The 25,812-nt window shown below is 42.0% G+C and overlaps 1 protein-coding gene across 1 annotated transcript; it reads left to right on the forward strand.

The window, feature by feature from the left end:
• The first annotated feature begins 1,650 nt into the window (after window positions 1-1,650).
• LOC136507007 (ABC transporter G family member 37-like) lies at window positions 1,651-24,744 on the forward strand. The gene is made up of 23 exons (XM_066501872.1): window positions 1,651-1,799; window positions 1,915-2,044; window positions 2,184-2,275; window positions 2,482-2,566; window positions 4,647-4,806; window positions 6,508-6,584; window positions 11,163-11,213; window positions 11,323-11,413; window positions 11,658-11,959; window positions 12,048-12,329; window positions 12,509-12,822; window positions 17,185-17,345; window positions 17,431-17,534; window positions 17,620-17,776; window positions 17,866-18,077; window positions 18,224-18,556; window positions 18,772-19,062; window positions 19,148-19,231; window positions 19,327-19,460; window positions 23,566-23,793; window positions 23,889-24,060; window positions 24,146-24,400; window positions 24,475-24,744. Exons 1-23 carry the CDS (start codon window positions 1,651-1,653, stop codon window positions 24,730-24,732), a joined length of 4,122 nt encoding a protein of 1,373 aa, XP_066357969.1. The 3' UTR covers window positions 24,733-24,744.
• The last annotated feature ends 1,068 nt before the right edge of the window (window positions 24,745-25,812 follow it).

Consider the following 25,812-nt stretch of genomic DNA (forward strand, 5'->3'; position numbering starts at 1 on the left):
AACGTGTTTCTCAGCTGTTGGAATGAGCAAAAGTGACTCCACACACGAGTGGAGCTTCTATTTATAAGGCAGCCTGAAAAACGAACCGTTATGTGCCTCTGCGGGGTGACCGGACGCTCCGGTCATGTTGACCGGATGCTCCGGTCAGTTCAACCCGCACACCAGTGTTTAAGTGTTGACCGGACGCTGGCAGGGTCCGATCACCATTGACCGGACGCGTCCGGTCGCATTAAACCCTCACTGGATGCTTACTGTACTCGACCGGACGCTGGATCCTCAGGGTCCGGTCAGTATTGACCGGACGCGTCCGGTCGCAGATTCACTCTTTTGGAACCTTATTGGAGTCGACCGGACGCTGTCTCTCAGCGTCCGGTCACTTGACCACTCCAGCGTCCGGTCGCACCGAACGCAATCACCTTGGTCAAATGAACTGATCGAACCCTGCGGCCAGCGTCCGGTCGCACCGGAGCCAGCGTCCGATCAGCATTTGACCCTCCATTCACATCCAACTCTCGAACATATGTGAATGAAGTTTGCTCCATAGAATCATAGGGCTGTTGTGGAGCTACCTAGTGCTAGTTTTAACAAGTGTGCACCACACCTAACTCACTAGACTCATCTAGGTTAAGCTACCCATCCATACCCCCCTTAATAGTACGGCCAAAGGAAAAACAAAGTCCTAAACTACTCTAAGTGTCACTCCAACTCCAATTGATACTTAGAACTAGTCATCCTTAACCTTGTCGTCCATCCTTTGAAAACCGAAACGATTTCCATCGTAGGGGCATGACCACCTCGATTGCCCAATCGATCCCTATTACCATGACCTAACTTAATTGCCTCTGCAAAACACACATTAGTCATAGTAATCTTGTATTGTCATTAATCACCGAAACCCAACTAGGGACCTAGATGCTTTCAAGGACCTTTCATGGAGCATCAGTCAATCGAGATCAGACCCCAGATTGACCGAGAATCCTAGATCACTTAGGTAGCGCTCTGCTCCATCTCTCCCTCACATTGCAACAACTTGAATGGGCATTCTAACATGAAGAAAATAGTTGTTGGACGTAGGGCTTGTACGCCTAAACTAGAAAACATATAAATCAACTTACAATATGGAACGGAGGGAGTACAGCTAACACTGCTCTCTCTGCATGCTAGAACAATTCAAGTTAACATCATCTAACAAAATTTTGGATTAACAGTGCCAATTACTATTTAGAACCTTCTAACCACTGTTTTCTCAATGCACGTGAAAAGAGAGTTTTTTTTAGTTGAAAAGTAGTAGCATGCATGCAGCATGCATGAGCATAAGAATGGTCCCTGTCCCTGATGCACAATATAAATAAAAGAATAATGGTCCTTGACGCGCACACACTAAAAGACAAAAACTCTTGAAACGTTGACTGTGCTCATTTCGGAGAAGAATATCCAAACTAAAACTGAATAAAATAAAAAGCAGTTAACTAAAACCATGTTTTTTTGCATGTAAACATATACAAATTGGCCGCGCTGACGGAACGAACAGTCATGCATGATTCGCATCTTTGCAGCTTGTGTGTATATAATGACCAAAATGCCGGACCAGAGCTAGCCGAGAGAGCACAACTACTACCTGCTACACTGATTGTCGTCCGCGTCGTCGCCATGGCGGAGCAGAAGGCCGCCGCCGCCGCAGCAGCCACAACAGCGGAGGCTGAAGCCAATCAGTCCAAGCTTCTCGTGGAGCGGTTGGTCGGAGTAACCAGCGACGACCACGGGCGCTTCCTGCTCAAGATCAAGGACCGATTCGACCGGTACGGTGCGAGCTTGCTTTGCCATATATACCGTGCATGTACCATATATGCATATATATACATCTTATTATTGCATCATCAGGTATATATCATATATATCTCTTCTTATTGATAGCGTCGGCATGGAGCTTCCGACGGTGGAGGTGCGCGCCGAGGATGTGGAGGTGGAGGCGGAGGCCTATGCCAGAGGACAGGGACAGGCGGCGGCACCCAACATCTTCAACTCCATAACCAACACAGCCCTGGTATTACATACATATTTTTGTTGATTAAAAAAAGAAGAGAAAAGGAACTTATGCAAGCGCTTAAACCAGAAGTGGTGTGATTTATGTTTATATATTGCTAAATCTGTGTTGTTTTAACTGTTGTTTATTGCATTGGAAGGACGTTGCGGACACTCTGCATATGCTACCCAGCAATTGGAAGACCAAGTATACCATTCTGCATAAAACCAGTGCCATCTTCAGGCCACGCAGGTTTAATTTTGTATCCAGACTACTTGCATGTGCACTGCATTGTGATGAGAATTTGACTTTCTAAATAACTTACGTGTGTTGATTTATTGCGTAAGACATGCATGTTGCTAAATTATTACACTCGATCTTGTTCATTACATGCATGCTGCAGTTTATCAGCTTAACTGAATTTATAACAATTGTTTTTTTTTTCTTTTTTCTTCAAGGATGACTCTGCTGTTAGGGTCTCCAGGATCGGGGAAAACCACATTGCTCAAGGCATTAGCTGGAAAGCTAGACTCCGGACTCAAGGTCATTATTTAAAGTTTCCTAACGTCTATATACATGTCATGTGGACCCTGACCCACTAACTGATATTGTACTTAGCATGGTCCGTCATTATTTTCTTTTCCTTGAAAGTGACTTGTCGAGCCATACCTAACTAACATGTGCTCTCTTGAATAAAAGGAAAACGTGATTTTGTTTTGTGATAAAGTCATGAGGTTATTTTTATTAATTTCCGAATTTTATACTAGAAGTATATTTGGAATGATGTACATATATGTTTTTATTAATAATTAAACTGCTTTAGTTTTTGAAACTGTTATGTGTGATAGTAGTATGACTTTACAAGATTTATAAATGTACTACAATAAAATTTAGTTATAGATCCACATGTGTGTGTGATTATTACATACTCCACCATCTGTTACAAAATATAGGTTGTTTTAGTTTTTTTTTCATAAGTCAAACTTCTCCAACTTTAACCAAATTATAGAAAAATGCACTAACATGTACACCATCAAATTAGTTTAATTAAATTCACAATGAAATATGTCTCGACAATGCATTTATGTAGTATTGTATATGTTTATATTTTTCTACATATTTGATCCAATTCAGATAATTTTAATTAATCAGCACATGACTAAGACAAGCTACATTTTAGAACTAAGAGAATATTTTTAGTGAGAAATACTACCTCACATCCTGAAATATAATAGATAATGGCTGTGCACCTAGATAAGCCATAATCTCTTATATCTTAGGATCGGACGGAGGTAGTTGTTTTTAGAGTTAAATGCACCGTAGGTCCATTAACTTTAGGTGGTGTGTTATCCAGGTCCATTAACTTTCAAACTATATTTTTGGGTCCATTAATTTTTGATAGTGTGTCATCCAGGTCCATCAACTTTTAAATTACATTTTTGGGTCCCTAAACTTTTTAACTGGTTCACCGTAGGTCCATACCCCTTCGTTTAGCGAATAGATCTGACATGGCACACCAAAAAAGCAACCACCATGGAGTACATGACGAGATCACCATCCGAAGATAATCTTCAATACGAAGAACCTGATGGGATCACCATCTAGGGTTTCTCGAGCGATGGCTCGACGGGGAATAAACTCCACAATAAAATCCAATCTAATCTACCCGGTACAAGGCCGATCGAAGGCCACAGGAATAGGCACGCAGGCTACATGACCCAAACAAAACTCGGACTCCACTTGCCCAACTAGGACCGATTGACCCTGAGTCCCTGATTCGGCTAACATGCATGGCACGTCCAAACGCAACCACCAATTTGATTCACGTACATAGGTGCATGTAGGCACTAAAAGCTATATGCTAGATAAAAGATCGTGTATCACAACTATATAGAAAACTAATGCATGAAAATAATAAAATACTACGGCAAGGATGCTAATCATGTTGGAAAAATTCCATTGATGATCTCCACCTCTTTAGAATTAGTACTGATGTATTTTGTTGGCTTCATTTTCTCCTCCTTTCCACGCAATAATAAGGCACCTCTATAAAATATCTTTGATGATAGTCCAACCGTTGTAAATTTCTCTATGTCCACAATATATTTATCTTTAAAAATAATAGTCCTAAATTTAAGACCAGAAGATATTAACGAATTACCAGCTGCTACATTTGAATTATTGCTAGACAAGTCTCCATGAACATCTTGAGGAGCTATGGACTCATCACCTACTCTAAGTGGCTGCTTATTTAACGTGCCATGTCAGATCTATTCGCTAAACGAAGGGGTATGGACCTATGGTGAACCAGTTAAAAAGTTTATGGACCAAAAAATACAATTTAAAAGTTGATGGACCTCGATGACACACCATCAAAAGTTAATGGACCAAAAAATGCAATTTGAAAGTTGATGGATCTGGATGATACACCACCAAAAGTTAATGGACCTAAAAATACAGTTTGAAAGTTGATGGATCTAGATGACACGCCACCAAAAGTTAATGGATCTACGGTGCATTTAACTCTTGTTTTTTAATGAGTGGCAGCTGTGACTTCTACCACTACCAGCTTTTGAAGGTAAAACCCATGGACTACATTAGGGTTTTGTTTTGTGTACAACAGGTGCCAGGGAAGATCACTTACAATGGGCGTGAGATGGACGAGTTTGTCCCCGAGAGGATAGCCGCGTATGTAAGCCAGAATGACCTCCACAGTGGGGAGTTGACCGTAAGGGAGACACTGGCCTTCTCTGCCAAATGCCAAGGCGTCGGTGATTCTTACGGTAATTACCTAGTGCATTCCTGCTCCATTTAATTCGGTTTGCCTCTAGTTCGTAAGTATATACCTAATAATGTTTTGGAAAATAATTTAACATGGTCTCTAAAGCATAGTTTCGAGCATTATTTTATATTAAATGTGAACGAGCATCCAAACAAACTTATGTTTTTATGAACATAGGCGAAGCTAGAAATGAGCTTTTTTTCTTTTTGTGGGAGAGGAGGCAACGGTACATTTTTTTTTCAGAATTATCAATTTTTTAACAAAGGGGTCTTTGCCCCCTCCCCATTGTCTTTGTCACTGTTTATGAAAGTAATTTTTAGGATAAATCTTATAATCTTCAAGTTTTTAAAACAAATAACCTAAAAAGGTTAATTAATGTCTAAAGTTTGATGCAAGTCTTGTACGAAACATAAGTATTTGTTAACTGGAGGGAGCAGTAGTTAAGGAGGGAAAATGTATGTGAAAGTGAGGTAGATTAGTTGTTTATATTACACATGAGTTTAGAGAAATCACACAGACAAAAAACAGTGGACATGTTCCATCACTAGGACAAAAAGTATTATGCCAAAAAATATTATTAGGGGTAGGCACCCACCTCCCTCTGTCAAGGTGTTTTGTTAATCCCATATAAGAAAGGCCATCCACGAGCTCGTTGCACTATGTACCCGGCGTGGATCGTCCCATCTCTTCCGCTGGTTCTGCACTGCTGCCTCCTTGCCCTAGCTCACAACTACATCCTCCGTTGTCTCCATTGCATCCAACCCCCCACCCCCCACCATCGCCGCACAAGAGAGGGTGAGGGAGATTACATTGATACTGAGATAGGAGAGAGAGAGAGAGAGAGGATGAAGGGGTTTGCCTCCAAGTCTAGATCTGCCGCTGCGGGATCCAGAAGGGTGGGAGGCCATGTGCACCCGCTAACGTAGAGGAGAGAAATAGACACACACAGAGAAGGACGACAAATTCAGGAACAACAGGTACGGTCGTATAGAGGATCTAGGAGCGATGGGGGCAACAAATCGAGGAGTAGAGGTGGCACACCAGCGGTGGAGCAAGAGGGAGGTGGGGAGAAGGCGTTGAGAAGGTGGGAAAGGACGCCAAGAGAAAAGTGTGGTTTAAGGCTATATTTCTGGGCCTTAGCTTTACTTATTATAGAGAAAGTTTTTTAATGGGTCCGCCTCTAAAATCATACTATATTTTTAGAAGTGGAACTTTTAAGACGTTTACCTCTGTTAATCAATTTACAAAATTGGTTTGTCTCTGTAAATGGAGCATCTATGGAATTCCCTAGCTATTTCTAGGGACAGATACATTTCTTGACCACCTATGAACAAAACATCATGTCTCCTAAAACTGTTTTTGTAGCCGTGCATTTCGGACATATACAGCTAGAAGTGAGAATACAAATTATTTCGTTGTTTGAGCAGTAGTTGATCTACGTCGTGGTGGGAAAATATAGTACGTTATGGTATACCAACTGATTTTTCATTTTTTTTTTGTGTCCATATACGTCAAGCTCAGTCTGAACTGCCCGACAGAAACTAATATTCCCTTCTAAAGGAATTCATGGAGTAACCATCACTCTCTCTCGGAGGGTGAACCGAATAATATTATATGTGCCGGCCGGGCCGTTGTTAATTTCTTGATTTTCTTATGCTCTGCTGTCTACTTAACTGACGCGTGACCTTGATCTGCTGATTAGATTTGTTAACTGAACTCATGAGAACGGAGAGGGAAGCAAACATCACACCGGACGCCGACATCGACTTGTTCATGAAGGTCAAAAACTGCCCTAACCATGCCCTAGTTTTGTTTATTTAACAGGGGAGCCTATTCACTACGTCAGATATGGTTTTTAGGGGCGGCTAATAAGCATTTGTAGGGGCGATTCGGCCAGTCACCCCTACCATACCGTCTCTACAAATCATGCATTTGTAGGGGCGGTTTTCAGACCGCTCTTACAAATCGATTTGTAGGGACGGTTGGTACTGTAGCCGCCCCTACAAATCGATTTATAGGGGCGGTCTGGTAACACCAGCCGCCCTTACAAATCGATTTGTAGGGGCGGCTACAGTATCAACCGCCCCTACAAATCATTTTTCTATCAAAAAAAATTTAAATTTACAATTCAAATTCGACCAGAACATATATTTTTCATGCACCACTTCATCATGACTTACCTTCTTCTACGATTGTACTGAAACTCAATGACAATACACAAGCATGGAATGGAATTCACTTGGAAGATAATCAAAAGTCTAAGACATGCCTAAGAACAATAAAAGCCATCTGAAAGTGTTTGCCGATGCCTATCCACTTCCTTACAAGGCACACATGAAGCACGGCTGATTCACATATCATTGCCCAGTAAAATATGTGTCTTGAATCTTGAAAGTGTAGTGCTTAACAATGGACTATATACTAAAAATCCCACGTGTTCTAGAGATCACCTCTTGGCAATTCTGATACCCAAACAGAAAGTACGAGAGTCATTTCTCGATAGAGAAATCTTGTTAGGTCCCTCCTTAAGGTAATCTGTTAACTGGGAACATAGAAATGTTCAAGGTCAAAAGGAGATATACAATAGAAAACTGTAGCTGATGAATGCAGGAAGATGATGTAAAAAAATGGCCACTGCCTTAGCAAAAAAGTAAACAGAATAGCAAATTTCGGAACAAAAAATACTTACTAGTGGACCATCGTCTCTACCATTGGCCCCTAACTTTTGGGTGGGTTGCCTGTTAACCACCCTAACATAAATACCTGACAAAGTAAGAATTACCAATATGAATAGTTCAGATATAGTATAATTGAACTTACTGTCAGAATAGCTGCCAGAGCCTATATCATAACTACAGCGAATGATGTAAAATACTATTTTTGCTAAACTGTAGGTATAAATACAAGTACAAGCACAAGTCATAAAGCATAGACTGAGGTGCATATACAAATCAACCCATAATAAGCCCCCCAAGAAAAGGAGAAAAGCATCACTGACTGTGCAACAAAAGATGAATCAGCTGTTATTTGGACTTAATTTGATTCTGACTGGGGTGTTTGGTTCTGCGTTTTTCTTTTGTTATACAGAAAATAGCACTTGACATCCAACAAAGCAGCACAGCTGCCAGAATCGTAGGTTCAAGCTCAAGCGTCCAAGTAGTGGCAACATAATAAAACCAACCAGGTGTTATACAAGTGTCCAAGTATTCAACAATTTACACAACATATCAACTCATAAAGAAGAATAAAAAATAAAGAGTATCTTTCATTCTTCCTTGTACACATTGTGAAAAATCAAACAGGTGGCACTTAACTAAGTTTTTTAACTCAATAAACATGTACCAAAATCCTATCAGAAAATATGACTCATTATACATAATAAGCCACTGCATATACCATTAACTTGCATGATGATCCTAAACAAACCTAATGTTTCAAGGAGAATGAAAAAAAGGAAATGAAATTGACCTGAATATCGCATTCAGCTTGCTGTAGCATTTCTCTATTAGCTCTTGAAAGCTGAAAGCTTTTTGCGATATACCATACAGTATATGACCTGGACATAAGCAAGAATCACAAAAGGCTATCCATATTCCTACTTAACTTTTATAACAAAATGAAGCAATTTGTTCAACCATTTTGTTGCTCAGGACTCATATATCAACATTGTCATCCAAAGTACAATTATCTCATGTTTCTTCCTATAAATAACATAAGGAGTAAAGATGACTGCAGAAATCATTTAAGCTACAGCAGCAGCACATAATGGAGGAGGCTGTTCATTCTATGCCATCCAGCAAACAAAAGTAAAGCTCACATCATTCACATGTATTCATGCATTTAGGTCTGGCTTGTTGGGGAAAGAGTACTCAGAGGTCAGAGCAAAGAATATTGCCACAAAAAATAGAAGATAAAGCAAATAATTAACAGATAAGATCTGATGATGACTCGATAGAAGATGTTTTCTAAAAATATTCAACGATTTTCTTAGCATTGCCATCCTGACTAGAATATGGATATCCATTTCTAAAATTCTTAAAAGAATTAAGTTGCAATTATAGAAAAATGCCCAATCATGATACAATACCTTTTTCATGCTGTATCAAAGTAAATTTATTCAAGGAAGTTATTTTACTTATTAGAAAATTAGACAACATGGGGGTCTAGCAGAGATGTTAACGGTCAAAAAGGTTTCAACAGATAATTCAGAGGACACAAGACAGAACTGATTTGTACCATCCAAAAACATCAATAAGTGTGCTTTGTACCATCCAAAGATACAGAAGAAGCTGGGTTACCTTGCTGCCCTGGATGGAGTAGCCTCCGATCCTTTGCGTTGCTGGTACAGAAGGCGGCTTGGAAAGGAGAAAGGAGATGTTAGTCGAGGAGGATCTAGGCGGCCGGCGGGGAAAACAAACAAAGCAGCGGCAAGGCGGCGTAGATCCGGCCATAAGATTCAAAACCACATCCGCCGATTGACTGGCGTGCGACCAAAATCGATGGCGGATCCGGCCGACCAAAACCACATCAGCGGCAAGGCGGCGTAGATCCGGACTTGTTTCAAGTGGTGAAATGATACAGATAAAATAAAGGTAAAAACAGAAATGTTTTAACATGACAATAGTTTGGCAAATTGAAACTGATGCTGCTGCACCACGCTGCCGACCTCTCGACTAGCTGCTACTGTTGCTCCAGTGAGGGATCAAATCAAGAAATCGAGGGAGAGAGTAAGTAGGATGAAATCACCATTACCGAGGGAGAGAAAGAGACGGAACCTCAACAGATCCCGAGCGCTCCTTGACCTCACCGAGGGGACGGTGGTGGCCGCCATGGAGGCACGGGACGGACCAGCCTCACTGGATCTACCGGCCACTCACTGGGACGCAGGTGGACGCTAGGGCGCCATCGACAATGGAGATCTGGTGCGGGATCCCCGCCGCCGCAACCTCGTCGCCCATCTCCCTCCCTCTAGATCTCTCCCGTGGAGGGCCACGCCCAGCGCTCGCTCTCTAGATTGCCTGCCTCCTCACCAGATATGGCCTCCGTGGAGTCGTCGTGGTTGGGGGGAGGGGGAGGCGCGGTGGCAGCGGCGAGGAGGAAGAGAGGTGGCAACAACGGCGGAGGGAGAGAAAGTGGGCAGCAGATTTGGCCGGATTCGCTACCCGTGTACCGTAGCGGAGGGAGAGGAAGAGACGACGACGGCGGAGGGAGAGGAGAGGAAGAGAGGTGGCGATGACGACGGGGAGGGAGAGGAAGAGGAGGGAGGAGAGAGGACGGGGCAGGAGAGAGGAGAGAGGACGGGGCTTGGATAAGTGCGGACCTGACCTCTTCGGTTCACCGGATTAGATAATTTTTTTGGGTCCGCCCTCGTCCAGCAGCCACGCATGTGCAGGGGCGGCTCGTATTACTAGCCGCCCCTACTGTTCCATTTATAGGGGCGGCTCAATCACCAGCCGCCCCTACAAATAGCAACACCGGAGGCGGCTGGTGAGTGAGCCGTCCCTACAAATCCTACCCATTTGTAGGGGCGGCTCGTATCACCAGCCGCCCCTGTTGTTCCATTTGTAGGGGCGGCTGGTCTTGTGGATCCCGAACACGCCACTGTAGGGGCGGCTCTATCACCAGCCGCCCCTAAAAAAATTTATCCCGTTGCTACAAACCGTTTTTCACGTAGTGATTAACGTCCACACTCTCCAGAGGGTCATACAGGAGTGACATGGAGAATTAAACTCGAGGCCTAGAATAATATGTTCCAGATATCACAGGGGTGTGTGTGATATGAAAAGCTAGATTTGGCCCGATGTTGTCTAACGGAAGAGATTGTTAGGTGTCTTATATATAAAAAATTGATGTTGGGGGATCACAACGTATGAGGTGGGGTAACCCTCACCTATCAGACTAGTTTTTTTGGTGGGTTGAGTTAGACCAAGGTCTTGGTTTGTTGTGAGCTAGCTTCTCAATGAACTTGGGTACGGTGTGGTGCTAAATCGTGGGTATAGCGAGCTAGGCCAGATCCTATATGCATTATGACAAGAACCTCGCTTGTGGATGCTGTAGTGTGGAATGTACAATGGAGAGCGTGCATAAGAGGGAGAATTGAAGCTAGTTTCTATTTTTGCTTGATTCTCTCATTTTGTGTCTTTCCTCATTGCAAAAATATAAGAGGTCCTAGAAAAAAAACAAAGGTTGTCTTTAGGAATATCTTTGAAGCTAATCAACGCAACATATCATTAAGGAAACCACCAAGATATGTGGACGCTTAATTCTAATCATTGCTTAACTTCCAGGCACCTTTAGTATTGTTAAACCAGTTAGACTGTTGTCATGTTTAATTAAACCGTAGTTTCACTCTTGCAGGAATCCGCAAACGGTGGCAGGAGAGATGTAGTTACAAACTACATAATGCAGGTTCGATTCCTGCACTTCTCGTTGAGCATAGATCATGGAAATATGACAAGTAAACTGTCACAATGCGTATTAAGAATACAGTTCCTTTAACTGATTACTGTCACTGCAGATCCTAGGACTTCAGCTGTGTGCAGATACGTTGATAGGAAATGATATGGCAAGAGGCATATCTGGTGGGCAAAGGAAGCGTGTAACTATAGGTATGCCCGTTATACAGAGCTCCGACCATATTCAAACTTCTAAGAGCATGGATTATTATTGTTAAAACTATTTAAGTGTTCTTGGCAGTTGGCAAGCAATGATTATTAGTCAGCCTCTAAAACAATCTGATGCCATCTGTGAAACAATCTGTTGTCTAACTGGCACCTTTGTATCTGTGATGATACTTGACATTATTAACAGATCAACACACTTTGACGTTTTCATATACCTTGCTTGTTACAGGAGAAATGCTTGTTAGTCCAGCAAAAGTGCTATTAATGGATGAGATTTCGAATGGCCTTGACAGCTCAACTACATTCCAAATTGTGAATTCGCTTAGGCAATTAGTGCAAATCCTTGGCCGGACAGCCGTCATCTCCCTGCTGCAACCGGCACCTGAAACATATGACCTTTTTGACGATATCATCCTACTCTCAGAGGGCCATGTCGTGTACCAAGGCCCCAAAGAGGACGTGGTTGAGTTCTTTGAGTCACAAGGCTTCAACTGTCCTCACAGAAAAGCTATTGCTGACTTCTTGTTAGAAGTAGGTTAACTCTTTGCTTCAGATATCTTATTAATTTCTTAAATATAATAATGGGTCCTAACAGACTATCATGTCTTTTTCTTAATAGGTGACTTCAAGAAAAGATCAGAAACAGTATTGGTCAGTGGGCAGTGAGCCTTATCAGTATATCGGAGTCGAGCAATTTTCGGACGCCTTTCAAACATTTCGCAACGGGGAAATCATTAAGAAAGTTCTTGAAGTGCCATTTGACCAGAACCTTACTTCCATTGCTGCTCTTACCACTTCAAAATATGATTTAAGGAAAAGGGAGTTGTTCAAAGCTGTATTTGCTAGAGAAGTCCTGTTCATGTGGAGGAACCCATCCCACTACATAGTTAATTTTGCACATGTGAGTTGATATATTTTTGCATAGTTCAAAAAGATCTCTGCAACATAGAATACCAGGTAGCATTGATTGTATTAGAAATAAATAGGCACTCATATTTGTGCTGCAGAATACTTGAACATTGGTCACCAATGAACTGCATGAAACAACAATCCTTTATAATGATTATTCTCTTGTGACAGATCACCGTGAAAGCATTCATCACATCGACCATTTTCTGGCACAGCAATATGCACCGCGATTCAATTACTGACGGAGGGATATACCTGGCGCTGTTGTTCTTCTCTGTGAGTGAAGCCATGTTCAGTTCATTAGGTGATCTTGGTGCTGCGGTCATGAGGTTGCCACTTTTCTTCAAGCAAAGAGATGTTTTCTTTCCAGCATGGGCCTACACTTCGTCTACATGGATTCTTAAGATTCCTATCACATTTATCGGAGTTACAATCTGGGTTGCTATGACATACTATGCAGTTGGATTGGACCCAAATGTTGGCAGGTGAGCATTTGAGATCATTAGTCATGGTAGTTAAAGTATATACTCAATCTACACAGTTCAAAAATCGGTTAGACATTTACAGTGCTTATAAATCTGTATTAAGGTACCAATGCTAACTTATTTTTATCAAACTTGGAGACCTGCAATGTATTAGTGAAGAGAAGAAAGACTGGTCCTTTCCAGTGCCCCAAGTATCTTAAAACCAAAAACACAAACACGTACACCCTGCCAAATGGCACTCAACAAAAAGAGCTCGCCACTTAAACATGAGGGGAAAATAACTAGAGATACTCTAGTACTGCAGGAGCATTCCCTACTGTCTAGCACCTTCCATGATCCAAATCTGCACTTCATCGTAGACTTCATGCAGTACTGAGGTAACACTTGGAGTAATATTATTCAGCACAATCATTACGGTGTTTCCATAGCCACCAAGCCCCAAGGATGATCAAGGAATTGAGCCCTTTGTGCCTTTCCCGACCTATTCTTCTTGCAAGCCTTCCCCACTGAAGTTTTTGGAAACTGGAATATTTCCCTCTATTGCTTGTCTGGCTATATGTGTATACATTGGCTGGGTCGATTACACATGTGGCCCAAAACTCTCCCTCAAGATGGGTGTGTCTTGCTAAATGCTAAATTAGATTCTTTTAAGTCCTATCCTTACACCCCCGCATCGGCCCCCACGCGAGCGACTCGGGCAGCTCCTAACCCTAGCCGCGCCCCCTCCCCTCTCTTCCCCTCTCTCATCTCGCCGTTGCCGGAGCATGCCGCCGGCAAGGCCGTGCTGCTCGCGGGGATGGCAGCGGCGGGCCCCTCCTCACGAATCAGCGGCATGGAGGCACAGGCTACGGCGGGCCGACGGGGTGTGGCCTCGCTCGAGCGGTGTGGCGTTTGGCGGGGTCGCCTGGCCGCGGCTGCGACGGCGCCGGTGAGAGCCCGGGCAGGCGCAGGGTGGCAGCGGTGGCGGGATTCTTCTTCTTCCTCTTTGCCATCCCCCTTCCTCCTTGCATGGCAGTGCCGGCGGTGCCAGCCTGAGTTGCTCCAGGGCCTAGGTGGCTAGATCTAGCATCCTCAGGGCAGGGGGCGGCACTGGCGTGGCGACCATGGTGGAGGCGGCGGTGGCGACTTGGGGCACTAGGTTCACTACCCTAGCAGTCGGATCCGACGCCCCATGGGCTAAGGTGGCACCCGCGATGGTGGGGCACACGCGCCTAGCGGCGGCTAGCGGAGACTGGCATCATGGACAGGGGGCGCTAGAGCCGGCGACGACGACCGGCAATGGCTTCGGCGTGCGGCAGTGTTACTTGCGCAGCAGGGTAAGCTCGGTTTCGTGTGTTGCCTAGTCGAAGGGGGTGGTGGCTGATGCAGCTATGCGGCTACTGCATGTGGCTGGTGCATCGAAGCCCCTCTGGAAGGGCTTCTGTGGGATGGCAGGGCAGCAAAGATGATGGTGGCAATAAGCTAGGGTCCGACATCTTGGCCCGATGTTGTGTTGGGGGACATCTTGGCGAAAGCCTTGCGGCGTTGACGCCCGTGGGCGATGCTTTCCCTGTTGGGGGTGTCGTGTTCCCCAACACTATCTTCCACGAGTGAAAGCCCGGTCCATCTTGGACGAGCAACGGTAGCGTTCTCGACGTCATACCCTTCCTGAAGGCGTTGCTATTGAAATTCATCTCAGATGTCGCCTTCGGATGATGCTCTTTGCTTCTCGGTGCCCGGTCTACGTGTGGAGGGGGGACTTGCTGAGACAAATTTCAACAACGACGCCTTCAAGAAGGGCATGACAGTGTTGCTGCGCTAGGGGATGTGGCTCGGCAACGATGAAACGAGGCAAACGCCCCCTTCTTCGTCAACTGGGATGCTTCGGAGGTTTGGCAAATGCCGGGGATGGGGCAGAGGATCAAGATAGGAAGTCAAAGCTGCTCTTCTGGATTTGAGCTTGGCAACGATGACCTACTGCGGCCTTTTGCTTTGGGCTCGTCTATCTGACTTTGTTAGGGTCATCTGGGTCTGCCATCGGAAGTCGGAGCTGTTGTCTACTTTGCAACCATGCTCGGCAACAATGACTCATGTCAGTTTTGTACTCTGTCGCGTCGCGTGGATGGGTCAGCCCTTCATGTGTCCTATTTTGGCACCACGTTTGGCTACCCTTCTTGTACATAAATTTCATTCATCTTAATTGAGAGGCAGAGCTCATGCCATTGTTTCAAAAATGTCCTAAATCTTTGGTTAAATAGTCAACTATTTGACTACTCAAGTTTCTCCTTGACAAAGAAATAAGCTCTATCTCTATCTTTCCACAAGTTTTTTCTGATCGTGTTGAACTGGATTATTCGCTATGGTAATAAATATATGCTCAATAATAAATTCAGTTGCCTCCTTATGTGGCATATTTTTCAAAGTTACTCTTCCTTGGTTACAACCCCATCTCCTGGTCATTGAAGCGTATCAGTGTTGTTGCTAAGACTTATCGGCTTTGTCATTTGTGCCCAGTAATAAATTCAGTTACCCCTTGTGTGGCATATTGTTCAAAGTTACCCTTGCTTGTTGACAATTGACAACCTCTTCTCTTGGTCATCGAAGTGTTAGAATATAATGCTATTGCTAAGACTTATCGGCTTCGTCATTTGCTTGAGGATCTCCACCAACCATATATGTTCGATTCTTGTCTATTGTGACAACGTGAGTGTTATATCTCTTGACCAATCTTGTGCAACATCAGTGCACCAAGCATATCGAGATTGATCTTCACTTTATTTTTGACAAGATTACTATTGGTGATGTGTGCATTCTTCATGTCTCGACAAATTCCCAGCATATGGATCTCTTCACTAAGGAGTTACCTATGGCATTTTTCACTGTGTTTCAGTCCAACTTGAATGCTGATCCAAACCCATTCCAATTACCGGTGGTGGTGTGGACTAGTACTCTTTTCCTTGTTTCTCACATTTTACCAGATGCCTTCCTAGTCCATAGTCCATATATCGAACCAAACAAAGATTAACAAAGAGTACTCTATAGCATCCTCTCCTATCAAAGATAAACACAGATTTTTCCCATCCCAAAATCAAATGAAGATTTGGAATCATCCCATCCAAACAAACTAGGATGGAAACTTCCGGTTCCACCACATCCTCAAACCAAACACATTAATAAATTATTATTTATAGAGTTGCACTATCCTGAAAACTAAATAGCTATAAGTTATAAAAGTTTAAATTTTGGAACCAATCAACACAAAACTATCAACATTTGTAACATGTTGCAGCCAGAGGTAGAAGACTCCCATGTGTGGAGATTCCCGGGGTGATGGGCACTATTTGGCAAAATCTACTTATGAAAATCTATTTTGGGGTATGGTGGTTTTCAATCCCTACAAGCAGATTTGGAAATCTTGGGCTGCACGTAAATGTTAATTTTTCATGTGGTTAGTTGTCCAAGATAGGTGCTAGACAGTCGACCGGCTTTGGAAGAAGAATCCTCCCACACCTGACCTGTTGCCCCCCATTTGCGATCAAGACAAAGAAGACATCAATCACCTGCTATCAACCTACATCTTTGCTCATAAATTCTGGTTCTTCCTCCTACGAAGAGTGGGCTTACAAGTGCTTACCCCCAAATCTGATGAGACTTCCTTTGATGATTGGTGGGACAAAAGTTCAAATGCAGTGGATGTTCACTTAAGGAAGGGCCTCAACTCCATCATTATAGGAGTGTGGACTTTGTGGAATATTCATAATCGGTGTGTGTTTGATGCGGAATCACCAAACCTTGCTAGAGCTCTGTTGCTCGCCATTGAGGATTTTCTCTATTGGAGATTAGCAGGGGCACGAGGTATCAATAACCTCCTTGCCCAGGGGCTGAATGAGAGTTCATTTTGGGTCGAGGTCGTCTACTTTTTGTGTCAAGGGCTAGTCTGTTTAATTTGGGCATAGTGGTGTGAGTGGGTGTGCATTTGCCTTATATGGGTTCTAATCCCATTTTTTCTTCTTAATATAATGATGCTCAGCTCTCCTGCGTGTTCGAGAAAAAATATTCCTAACATGCAAAAATAATTTGTCACAGTCAATACTTTCAAATGACTATTTCATATAAATTTTAACCATAATTGCTTAGAAAAGGTAATGCTCATAGAAATATGTTGGAGATCGTGTGATATCCAAATGTCAAGTAAAAAAAAATAGAAGTCATATCACAATTGTCTGGTCCATTTGCATAAATGGTCTCACTTCTATATTTCATCTCAAACAGTAATTTCGATGTGGATGTAACTTTGTGTTTTCACCATATGCAATGCTTATCAGGATGACATCATGCACATTTTATTCATCTCAATAAGAAAACAATCCTGATTTGTTTCAGGCTTTTCAAACATTACTTTATGCTGATAGCAGTCAATCAGATGTCATCTTCCCTCTTCCGTTTGATTGCTGGAGCCACAAGAAACATGTTTGTAGCAAACATATTTTCAGTATTCTCGATGCTTACCCTTCTGCTTTTAAGTGGATTTCTAATTTCAAGTGGTAAATATGCAACTAGTAATCTCTTGCAATGTTCATATGTTCCCGCATTTTTTATTTTTTCTAAGCACATTTCTTTCTACTTCAGATAATCTGAACAAGTTTTGGATGCTTGGCTATTGGGCCTCACCACTGATGTATGCGCAAAATGCCATTGCCACAAATGAATTTACAGCTCATCAATGGATTAAAGTACTTATACTACCAGCGGATGAGAATTTTCTAATACTTTCCCAAAATAAAGTAGAGTTGACGAAGTTTTCATTTGCCTTTGCAGATACTTCCTGGATCAACTGAATCACTGGGAACAATTGTCCTGAAATCTCGTGGGCTATTTTTTGAACCAAATTGGTACTGGATTGGCTTAGGTGCACTAGTTGGGTATATATTTCTCTTCAATGGCCTCTACACTGCAGTTTCTGCGCACTTCAAATGTGTGTTCATATTTTTTCATGTGCACTACATACTATGCAGACTTATTTTTAGTTTAACATAATCTGAGGTGAATAATTGCATTTTGCAGCACCTGCTAGAACCTTTTCATCTGTACCTAGAAATGCTCGAGACATAAAACTAGAGAAGTTGAGAAATGATGCTCCCCCAAAGAGATTCCGTAATAAAATAGTAACAGACGATGAATCTTCAGGTTCTGTCAAAAATATGAGGGTAACACTTCCATTTGTGGCACTCTCACTTACCTTTGAGAACATAAGGTATTCAGTTGATCTGCCGAAGGTAAAAGACATATCTTCCTCTTATCATAAAAGAACAACTTTTTAAGCATAAACAAGGAAAATGTTTGTTTCCTTTGCTTCCAAATATGCGTATTTTTTCCTTTTGAATGAGTGCTTCCAAACATACTTGTATCTTAATTGTTTCAGGTAAATAAAGCACATGGTGAGATGAATGATCGTTTGGAGATACTAAAGGGTGTTAGCGGTTCCTTTAGGCCCGGTGTGCTGACTGCATTGATGGGCATCAGTGGTGCTGGAAAGACAACACTGATGGATGTGTTAGCAGGAAGGAAAACTGGAGGCTACATTGAAGGGATAATCACCGTCTCAGGCTACCCAAAGAAGCAAGAAACCTTTTCTCGTGTATTTGGATATTGTGAGCAGTCAGACACACATTCTCAACATTTGACTGTTCTTGAATCACTTCTATTCTCAGCATGGCTCCGATTACCTTCAGAAATTGACTCAAAAACAATAAAGGTAAATGGATGAAAATATAAGAAGATTAGTACTACGTTGTTGTATTGATTTCTATGAAAATTTGATAGGAAAGTCAAATAAGTAGTTTTCCAGTTTCAATGTTAATGACTTCTTACAAAGGACCCTGATATCTGATTGTACATTCCAAGATATACAAAACCGATAACAATATTTACTATAGGATACTTAATTCTCATCTCAACTTTTGGTTGTAGATGTTTGTTGAGTATTTGATGGAGCTCTTGGAGCTCACATCATTGCATGGTGCACATGTGGGACTTCCTGGAGTGAATGGCCTCTCAAGTGAGCAACGGAAGAGGCTAACCATTGCAGTGGAGCTTGTGGCTAATCCTTCCGTCATTTTTATGGATGAACCAACCTCAGGGCTTGATGCTCGGGCAGCAGCAATTGTGATCAGAACTGTAAGGAACCTTGTAGATATTGGCAAAACTGTTGTTTGTACAATACACCAACCAAGCATTGACATTTTTGAAACTTTTGATGAGGTAACAAAACTTTTAAACTTTTTTTCCTGAGAATCAATAATGTTTGGTCTATAACACTGTGAAGGTATGGTTAAATGAGTTACAGCTGATTCTACTAAACCGAGGAGGGGAAGAGATATATGTTGGCCCATTAGGCGACCATTCTTCGGACATGATCAAATACTTTGAGGTTGTCCAACTAAATGTATAGAAGCATTTTTACTGCTCTGTATATTGTCTTTGACAAGCCCAGATTTAATTTATCTTCTCATTTGGTGTATTTAGGGAATTGAAGGTGTTAATAGGATAGAAGATAGATATAATCCTGCGACATGGATGTTGGAGGTGACCACAATTGTACAAGAGCAGACGCTGGCGATTGATTTTTCAGAAATATACAAACACTCAGAGCTATACCAGTAAGCCCATTATAATTTGAAGGTCTTGAGTATTACAATGATTTTAAGTATATGTTAGGGTTACTTTCTTTATCTGATCTAATTAGGAAATGCTAGGCAAAGGAAACCTTGCCAGGACTAGGAGAGTGAAGTCCTCAATATCAGGAACCAAACATGGTTGCTCTTTCCTATATTGCTGAGCATGGTTGTAGCACCCGGTTTTAAGAACAAAACCAGATACACACCATATGTGAGCCCAGAAAGTTAAATATCACATATAGCTACAAATAAGGGTAATATCAATAGACAATGCTCAATATATAATGTACTTAGGATAAAGAATATAACCTTAGATAGCAAACAGCGGAAAGATAACTCCGATCTTTAAGTGAAGACTCCAATTCCACATGGACAACTGACTAATTGATCACAAGCCTAATTCCTCCAAACTCTAGCAATTTGGTACACATCCAGGATTTTTATCCAAATAATTGAAAAATAAAGTAAGCATAAGTACATGTCGTACTCAACAAATATAACATGGGGTTCATAAGGCTCAAAAGGCTTACACTGGTTTAACTGCGATTAGCTTTTAATGAGTCATCTTTTAGCAATTGGGTGGCAACAAGTTTATCACAAGCCCATGTAAACACATGATCAGGTAAATATGAATAATGAATAGCATAAACAGTAATCATTAATGAGCATCTTTATCATCAGTATCATCAGTGTTCATCATCTATTCCATAAATGTTCCAAGGCTGCTCGTGACCATGAGCACGACTGATATACCAGTTTTACTCTCTGCAGAGGTTGTACACTTTCACTGTGAGTCATGATTTACCCTTTCGCCCGAGGTAGCTAATCTCTTGACCCACTTTCAAGGAAGGTCGGTAGAGTTCACTATAAAGCCTTTCAAATGTTCGTCTAACAAGTTAGGGCCGCTAAGGTTTCCCCATCAATAAGCATGAACCCCCCTCCAAGAAATGACTAACAAAATACCAAGAAACCAAAGTGCATCCCCTTGGCAGGCCGAGATCATACATATCGGAGCCCCTCTTGTGCCATAAAGGTAACCAATAACAAGCTAAAAAAGGTCCTCATATTGAGCTAAAGCCAGAGCCATGTAGCCCTCAAAGCTGTACTGTAAGTCCCGGATGATCACTTAAAGATAAGTCCTTAGGGAGAGGAATCTAGAGCACCATAAAATAGCCCAATGCTCTAGCCCCCTTGTTCTATGTTGCTAAAAAGCATCTTTTAATGTTTATTGCATATACCATTAGTCAAGTTACAAGATCATGGTCTTTAATTGAGCACTAGCATCATACTACCTAATGCAATACCCCATAGGTAACAAGGCACAAGGTAACAAAGCACTAGAAAATCCTTAGTGGCAGTCAAGGTAGACATATGCAGTATAAATTAAATGATTAAAGGTGTATAGGACAACAAGGAAGATCCCATGCTATACTTGCCTTAAAAATCCAGATCCTCAACTGGTCCTAGCCTTCAAAGAACTTCTTTCTTCTTGATCACCAACTTTTTTTAATCACCAACGCAAAGCTCACCGACTAGATATGATCATAAAGCACCACTCAAGCATCCAAGCAAACATGCATAACATTCAAACATATCTATATTAGAACAATACACCAATCAATGAAAAAGAATTTGAAATCAAATCTACGCGTTGCTATGATCACACAGACGCGAAAAACACGCTAATCGGAGCTACGATGAAAAAGATACATCTACCGATAGATTTGCTTTATACGTGGAAAAGAAAACTATAAGCTTCATTTATTTCAACTATATAAATTCATATATATATAATAGTTTATAAATAATATAAATTGAATTAAGTCAAATTTAGATTTGAATTATAAAACAAAAGTAAATCAAATCATATTTTATTTATAAAATCTAGTTGCATAATTATTATTCAAATTAAAGTTTAAGCCATGAAATTCTAGAAATAGTGACATGATAAACATTGTTACTAATGCGTAGATCTCGTTGTAATGAATCTAGCGCAACTTGAACAGGTCAAATCAGAGCTAAAACCTAGAAGATATGATTTAAACAAGATTTCCTTTAATAAAATAATAGATTAAATCTAACCTCCAAGTTTAAAAGTTGAAAACATACTTAACAGTAGTATGAACACGTAGACAATGTAAATATGAACCTAACGCAATTTGAACGAATCAAATCAGAGTTAAAACGGAGATTTTATAGCTTAAACATAATTAGTGGCAAAACTGTAAATAGATGAAAATGTACTTTTGAAGTCAACCGAACAAAATACGCTTTTAAAAGAAGAAAACATAATCTGTAAAATACACCATGGACCGCGGGTTCTATTTTGAAGAAACCAAGGGGCTCTTTAATAAAAATACCAGCGAAAGGGTATCTTCTAATCTAGGCCAGATCGGACGGCTAAAATTGATTGGGAGGGGGTGGAGTGACCGGCGCTGTAGCCGACGACGACGCCATGGCCGAGAAACAGAGCACCTCGCTGGAGTACACCCAGGTGGCGATTCCGGGCTTGATTTCTTTAACGGATAGCATGGGGAGGTAGAGAAGAAGACGTTGAACTCGTCTGTGGGGTCAGAGAGGGACGTGAGGGCACCAGGGCAGCTCGGGACTTGCTCGAGCGGCTCGGGAAGTCCAGCGTAGCTTCGGTGAGTGCACACACTCAATAGGGAGCAAGAGAGAGGGCATCCATGGCACCTGCGGCTTTCTTACCTTGACGCGAAGCTCGGCAAACAGCTTGGAGCGGCGGCGAAGCTGCGGAACGGTGAACCGAAACAGCGGCGGCGGCGCTAGGGTTGTGGTGCTGCAATTTGGGCACGGGTGGCGGCTCGGAGGCGGCTAGGTGAGGGCGGCGCGATGCGGCTTCGACTTTTATGAGGCGGGGCGACACGACAAGGCGCAAAGACGGGGCGAGCGTGGACTCCCGGGCGGCGGCAGCGGAGTCCTGGGCGTAGACGAGAGGTTGAAGACGACTAGCGACTTGGCCCGGTCTGGCAGAGAGAGAGGAGAGGGGAAACGGGCGACGTCGGTGCGGTTTGGGCCGACGCGCGGGGTGGGCCATGGGGAAGTGAGACGCTGGCGCTGCTGGGCCGAGGGAAGAGACGGGGCGTGGGAGCGAAGGAGAAAATGGGCCACGATGGGGAAGAGAAGTGAATGGGTCGTGCGAGAGCGGGAAGGAAGCAGGCCAACAGCTGGCTTTGGGCCGAATAGGAGGGGAGAGGGGAGAGTAATGAAAAATACTTTTCCAAATTTTCTTTTCTATTTTCCTTTTTCATTTTCAAACCGAATTCAAATATGAATCAAATCAAATTTGAATAGGGTTTCAAATACACTTTTCAACTTAATTAAAAATGAGAAATTTTGGTAAGTTCTCAAAAATAAATTTTACAACCTTTTTTAAATTCTTTTATTTTTCAATTTCCTTTTTCCTTATTTTCTTTTACTTCAAAGCCATTTTCAAATTTATTTTTCAAAAGCATTTTGAATGTTTTCAATTTGAATCAAATCCACATAATTCAAAGAAACAAATGCACTGGCATGTATGCACAAACATGTTGCTACCTTATAATAAATTTTAATTTCATTAAAATTTTTATTTCCTATGTTTTAATGAGCATAAAAATCCAAAATTAAATCTTTTTAACCCTATTTTAGAAAGAGCGAATTTTCGGGTATTACAATGGTTAGGCGAAGGATTTGAACATACCCTTAGGACTAGTTTTAATTGAGAGTTTGGACACCGAATCCTTGGTTCAAATTTGAACTATTGTTGTAAAATCCTATAACTAGCTTGAGTGCTGACCAACATTATAGAGGCTATGATCTTTAGTTGTTACTGAGATTAGTGAGTTATTGGTGCCCCATATGTGTGCGTTTTCTGGTTTTTGTGTTTTATTCTTTGCACTTGGATTTTTCTCCTTAATATGTGCAATTCTCTTGCGCATTTGAGAAAAAAAACTTGCTATAGGAATTCACTATTCTCAGCAACTTTTCTGCAGTTTAAGCTATCTTTTTCCAAACTGAATTCTTTTGTTTGCTTTGTTGCATTGTGATGTGTAATACACATGCTCAATTGTATTCGCTGTTTTAGGAGGAACAAAGATTTGATAAGAGATCTAAGCAGGCCTCCTACTGGTTCCACCGATCTCCATTTTGATAATAAATATTCACAACCTTTCTTCAAGCAATGCTCAATATGCTTGTGGAAGCAAAATCTGTCATATTGGAGAAATATTCATTACATCGGTGGTAGATACTTCATCACCACAATGATTGCATTACTCTTCGGTACTACATTATGGAACCTTGGCATGAAAAGGTAGAGCTTTCAATTGTCATCAAGAAATACATTCTTTTGTTATTTTATAGTCCAAATTGTAATATGTATCCCTAATCCCTCCCTACACTTTACAGAACGAAACGACAAGATCTGTTCAATTCCATGGGTTCAATGTATGCTGCTGTTTTAATGCTCGGTATACAAAACGCAACAGGTGTCCTCCCAGTGGTTGTCATGGAAAGGATAGTGTTCTACAAGGAGAGAGCTGCTGGAATGTATTCAGCTCTACCGTACACATTTGCACAGGTAACCAATCCATATCAATGATGCACACTATGTGATACATCTATTGTATTTGCATCATCTACCGTAACTTTATGTACGATTGCAGGTTGCCATTGAACTCCCGTACATATTCATTCAAACTCTGATTTATGGCATTTTGGTGTATACAATGATAGGATTCGAATGGACAGCAACCAAATTTTTTTGGTACCTTTTCTTTATGTATGTCACACTCTTGTACTTCACATTCTTTGGAATGATGGCTGTGGGGCTTGCACCTGATGGCAGTATAGCAGCAATTGTCTCCTCCGGTTTCTATGGCTTATGGAACCTTTTCTCCGGGTTTCTTATACCTGTACATGTGAGCTTCTCTACATTCCGGTAACTGACCATTTTAATTAATTTATGTACTCACTCATTCTTGTTTTAAATCAGAAAATTCCTATCTGGTCAAGGTGGTTCTACTGGACTTGCCCTGTTGCTTGGACTTTGTATGGTCTGGGTGCCTCACAGTTTGGGGATGTCGTGGATAAACTGGAAACTGGTGAAACTGTGGCTGAATTTCTAAGGAGCTACTATGGTTTTAGGTATGAATATTTGGGAGTGGTTGCAGTAGTGACCATGGCATGCACTATAGCTTTTTCCTTCTTTTTTGGCCTTTCTGTGAAGTACATCAACTTCCAAAGGAGATGAGAAGCTATTACCGAAGCAAGGTTATCACCACATGAAAAAGCAATGCCACCCTTGAAGCTTATGATCTAGGAAGTAGAGATCATATAGAAGGCAATGGTGGTTATACGCGAATCTACATTATGATCATTGGTGATGACTAGTATAACGAGCATTGTAAATAAATTATGTAATGGTTGTGTGGCATTGCTCAGGACTGAGATTATGAAGGACAAAAATATTTTTTGGTCAACCGAGTCCAAGGTAGGCACATCTTGTACAAAAGTTTGTCCTCCCTCACCATAGCGCCAGGGTAATAAGCTCACACTACTACACTAGCGCCTTTCACAGGCGCGTCGTAACCCACATCGCAGTCCAATTTTAGCCTTGGCAGTAAGCTGTCGGCAATGATACTCATAGCCATCACCATCGGTATCTGGGACCGACTGGGGTGTACACTACACCGCCGTATTGGCTTATCATCCATCCGTGATAATGTCTTACTTCTGCCGCATTGGAGCACGACCCGCATGTGTGGATATGCACTAACACCACCGCATGGTTTATGATCCGTCCGTGATCATATCCTTATTCCATCGCATTGGAGCGTGACCCGCTTGTGTCAAGGCGAACATCACCGTCGCTTTATCGTATGAACCGTCTGATCATAGGGCATGGTCACCATCGCGTTGCCGTACGATCCGTCCGTGATGATCCTTTAGTCGGTGTCGGGTTACTAAATGATTTGGCGGTGATGCACTATTGACCCCTGCCACATTAGACGAATAGCGGTGGTGATGGCCGTCTGCTTCACCAAAGGCGAGTAGTACGGCGATGATGACAAAACAACCAACGGCCCTTACATCCGACAGTGACAGAATTGCATCCGGTTTTCACAATGTATTTACTAAATTTAGCTAGGCCTTAATAACTTACTGAACACACACCATACAGATATAATCATTACACATTATTCATCATGTCCACAACGAAGAGTACTTGTTATAATAACAATGCTCGACACTAACATAACAACCGTGTCAACTGATGAATTAACACAAGCGGTACATAAATAGCATAATAAAGGTTCTGCTCCCTATAGAC

The sequence above is a fragment of the Miscanthus floridulus genome, chromosome 15 (genome assembly GCF_019320115.1).
Source record: "Miscanthus floridulus cultivar M001 chromosome 15, ASM1932011v1, whole genome shotgun sequence".
NCBI classification, from domain to species: Eukaryota; Viridiplantae; Streptophyta; class Magnoliopsida; order Poales; family Poaceae; genus Miscanthus; species Miscanthus floridulus.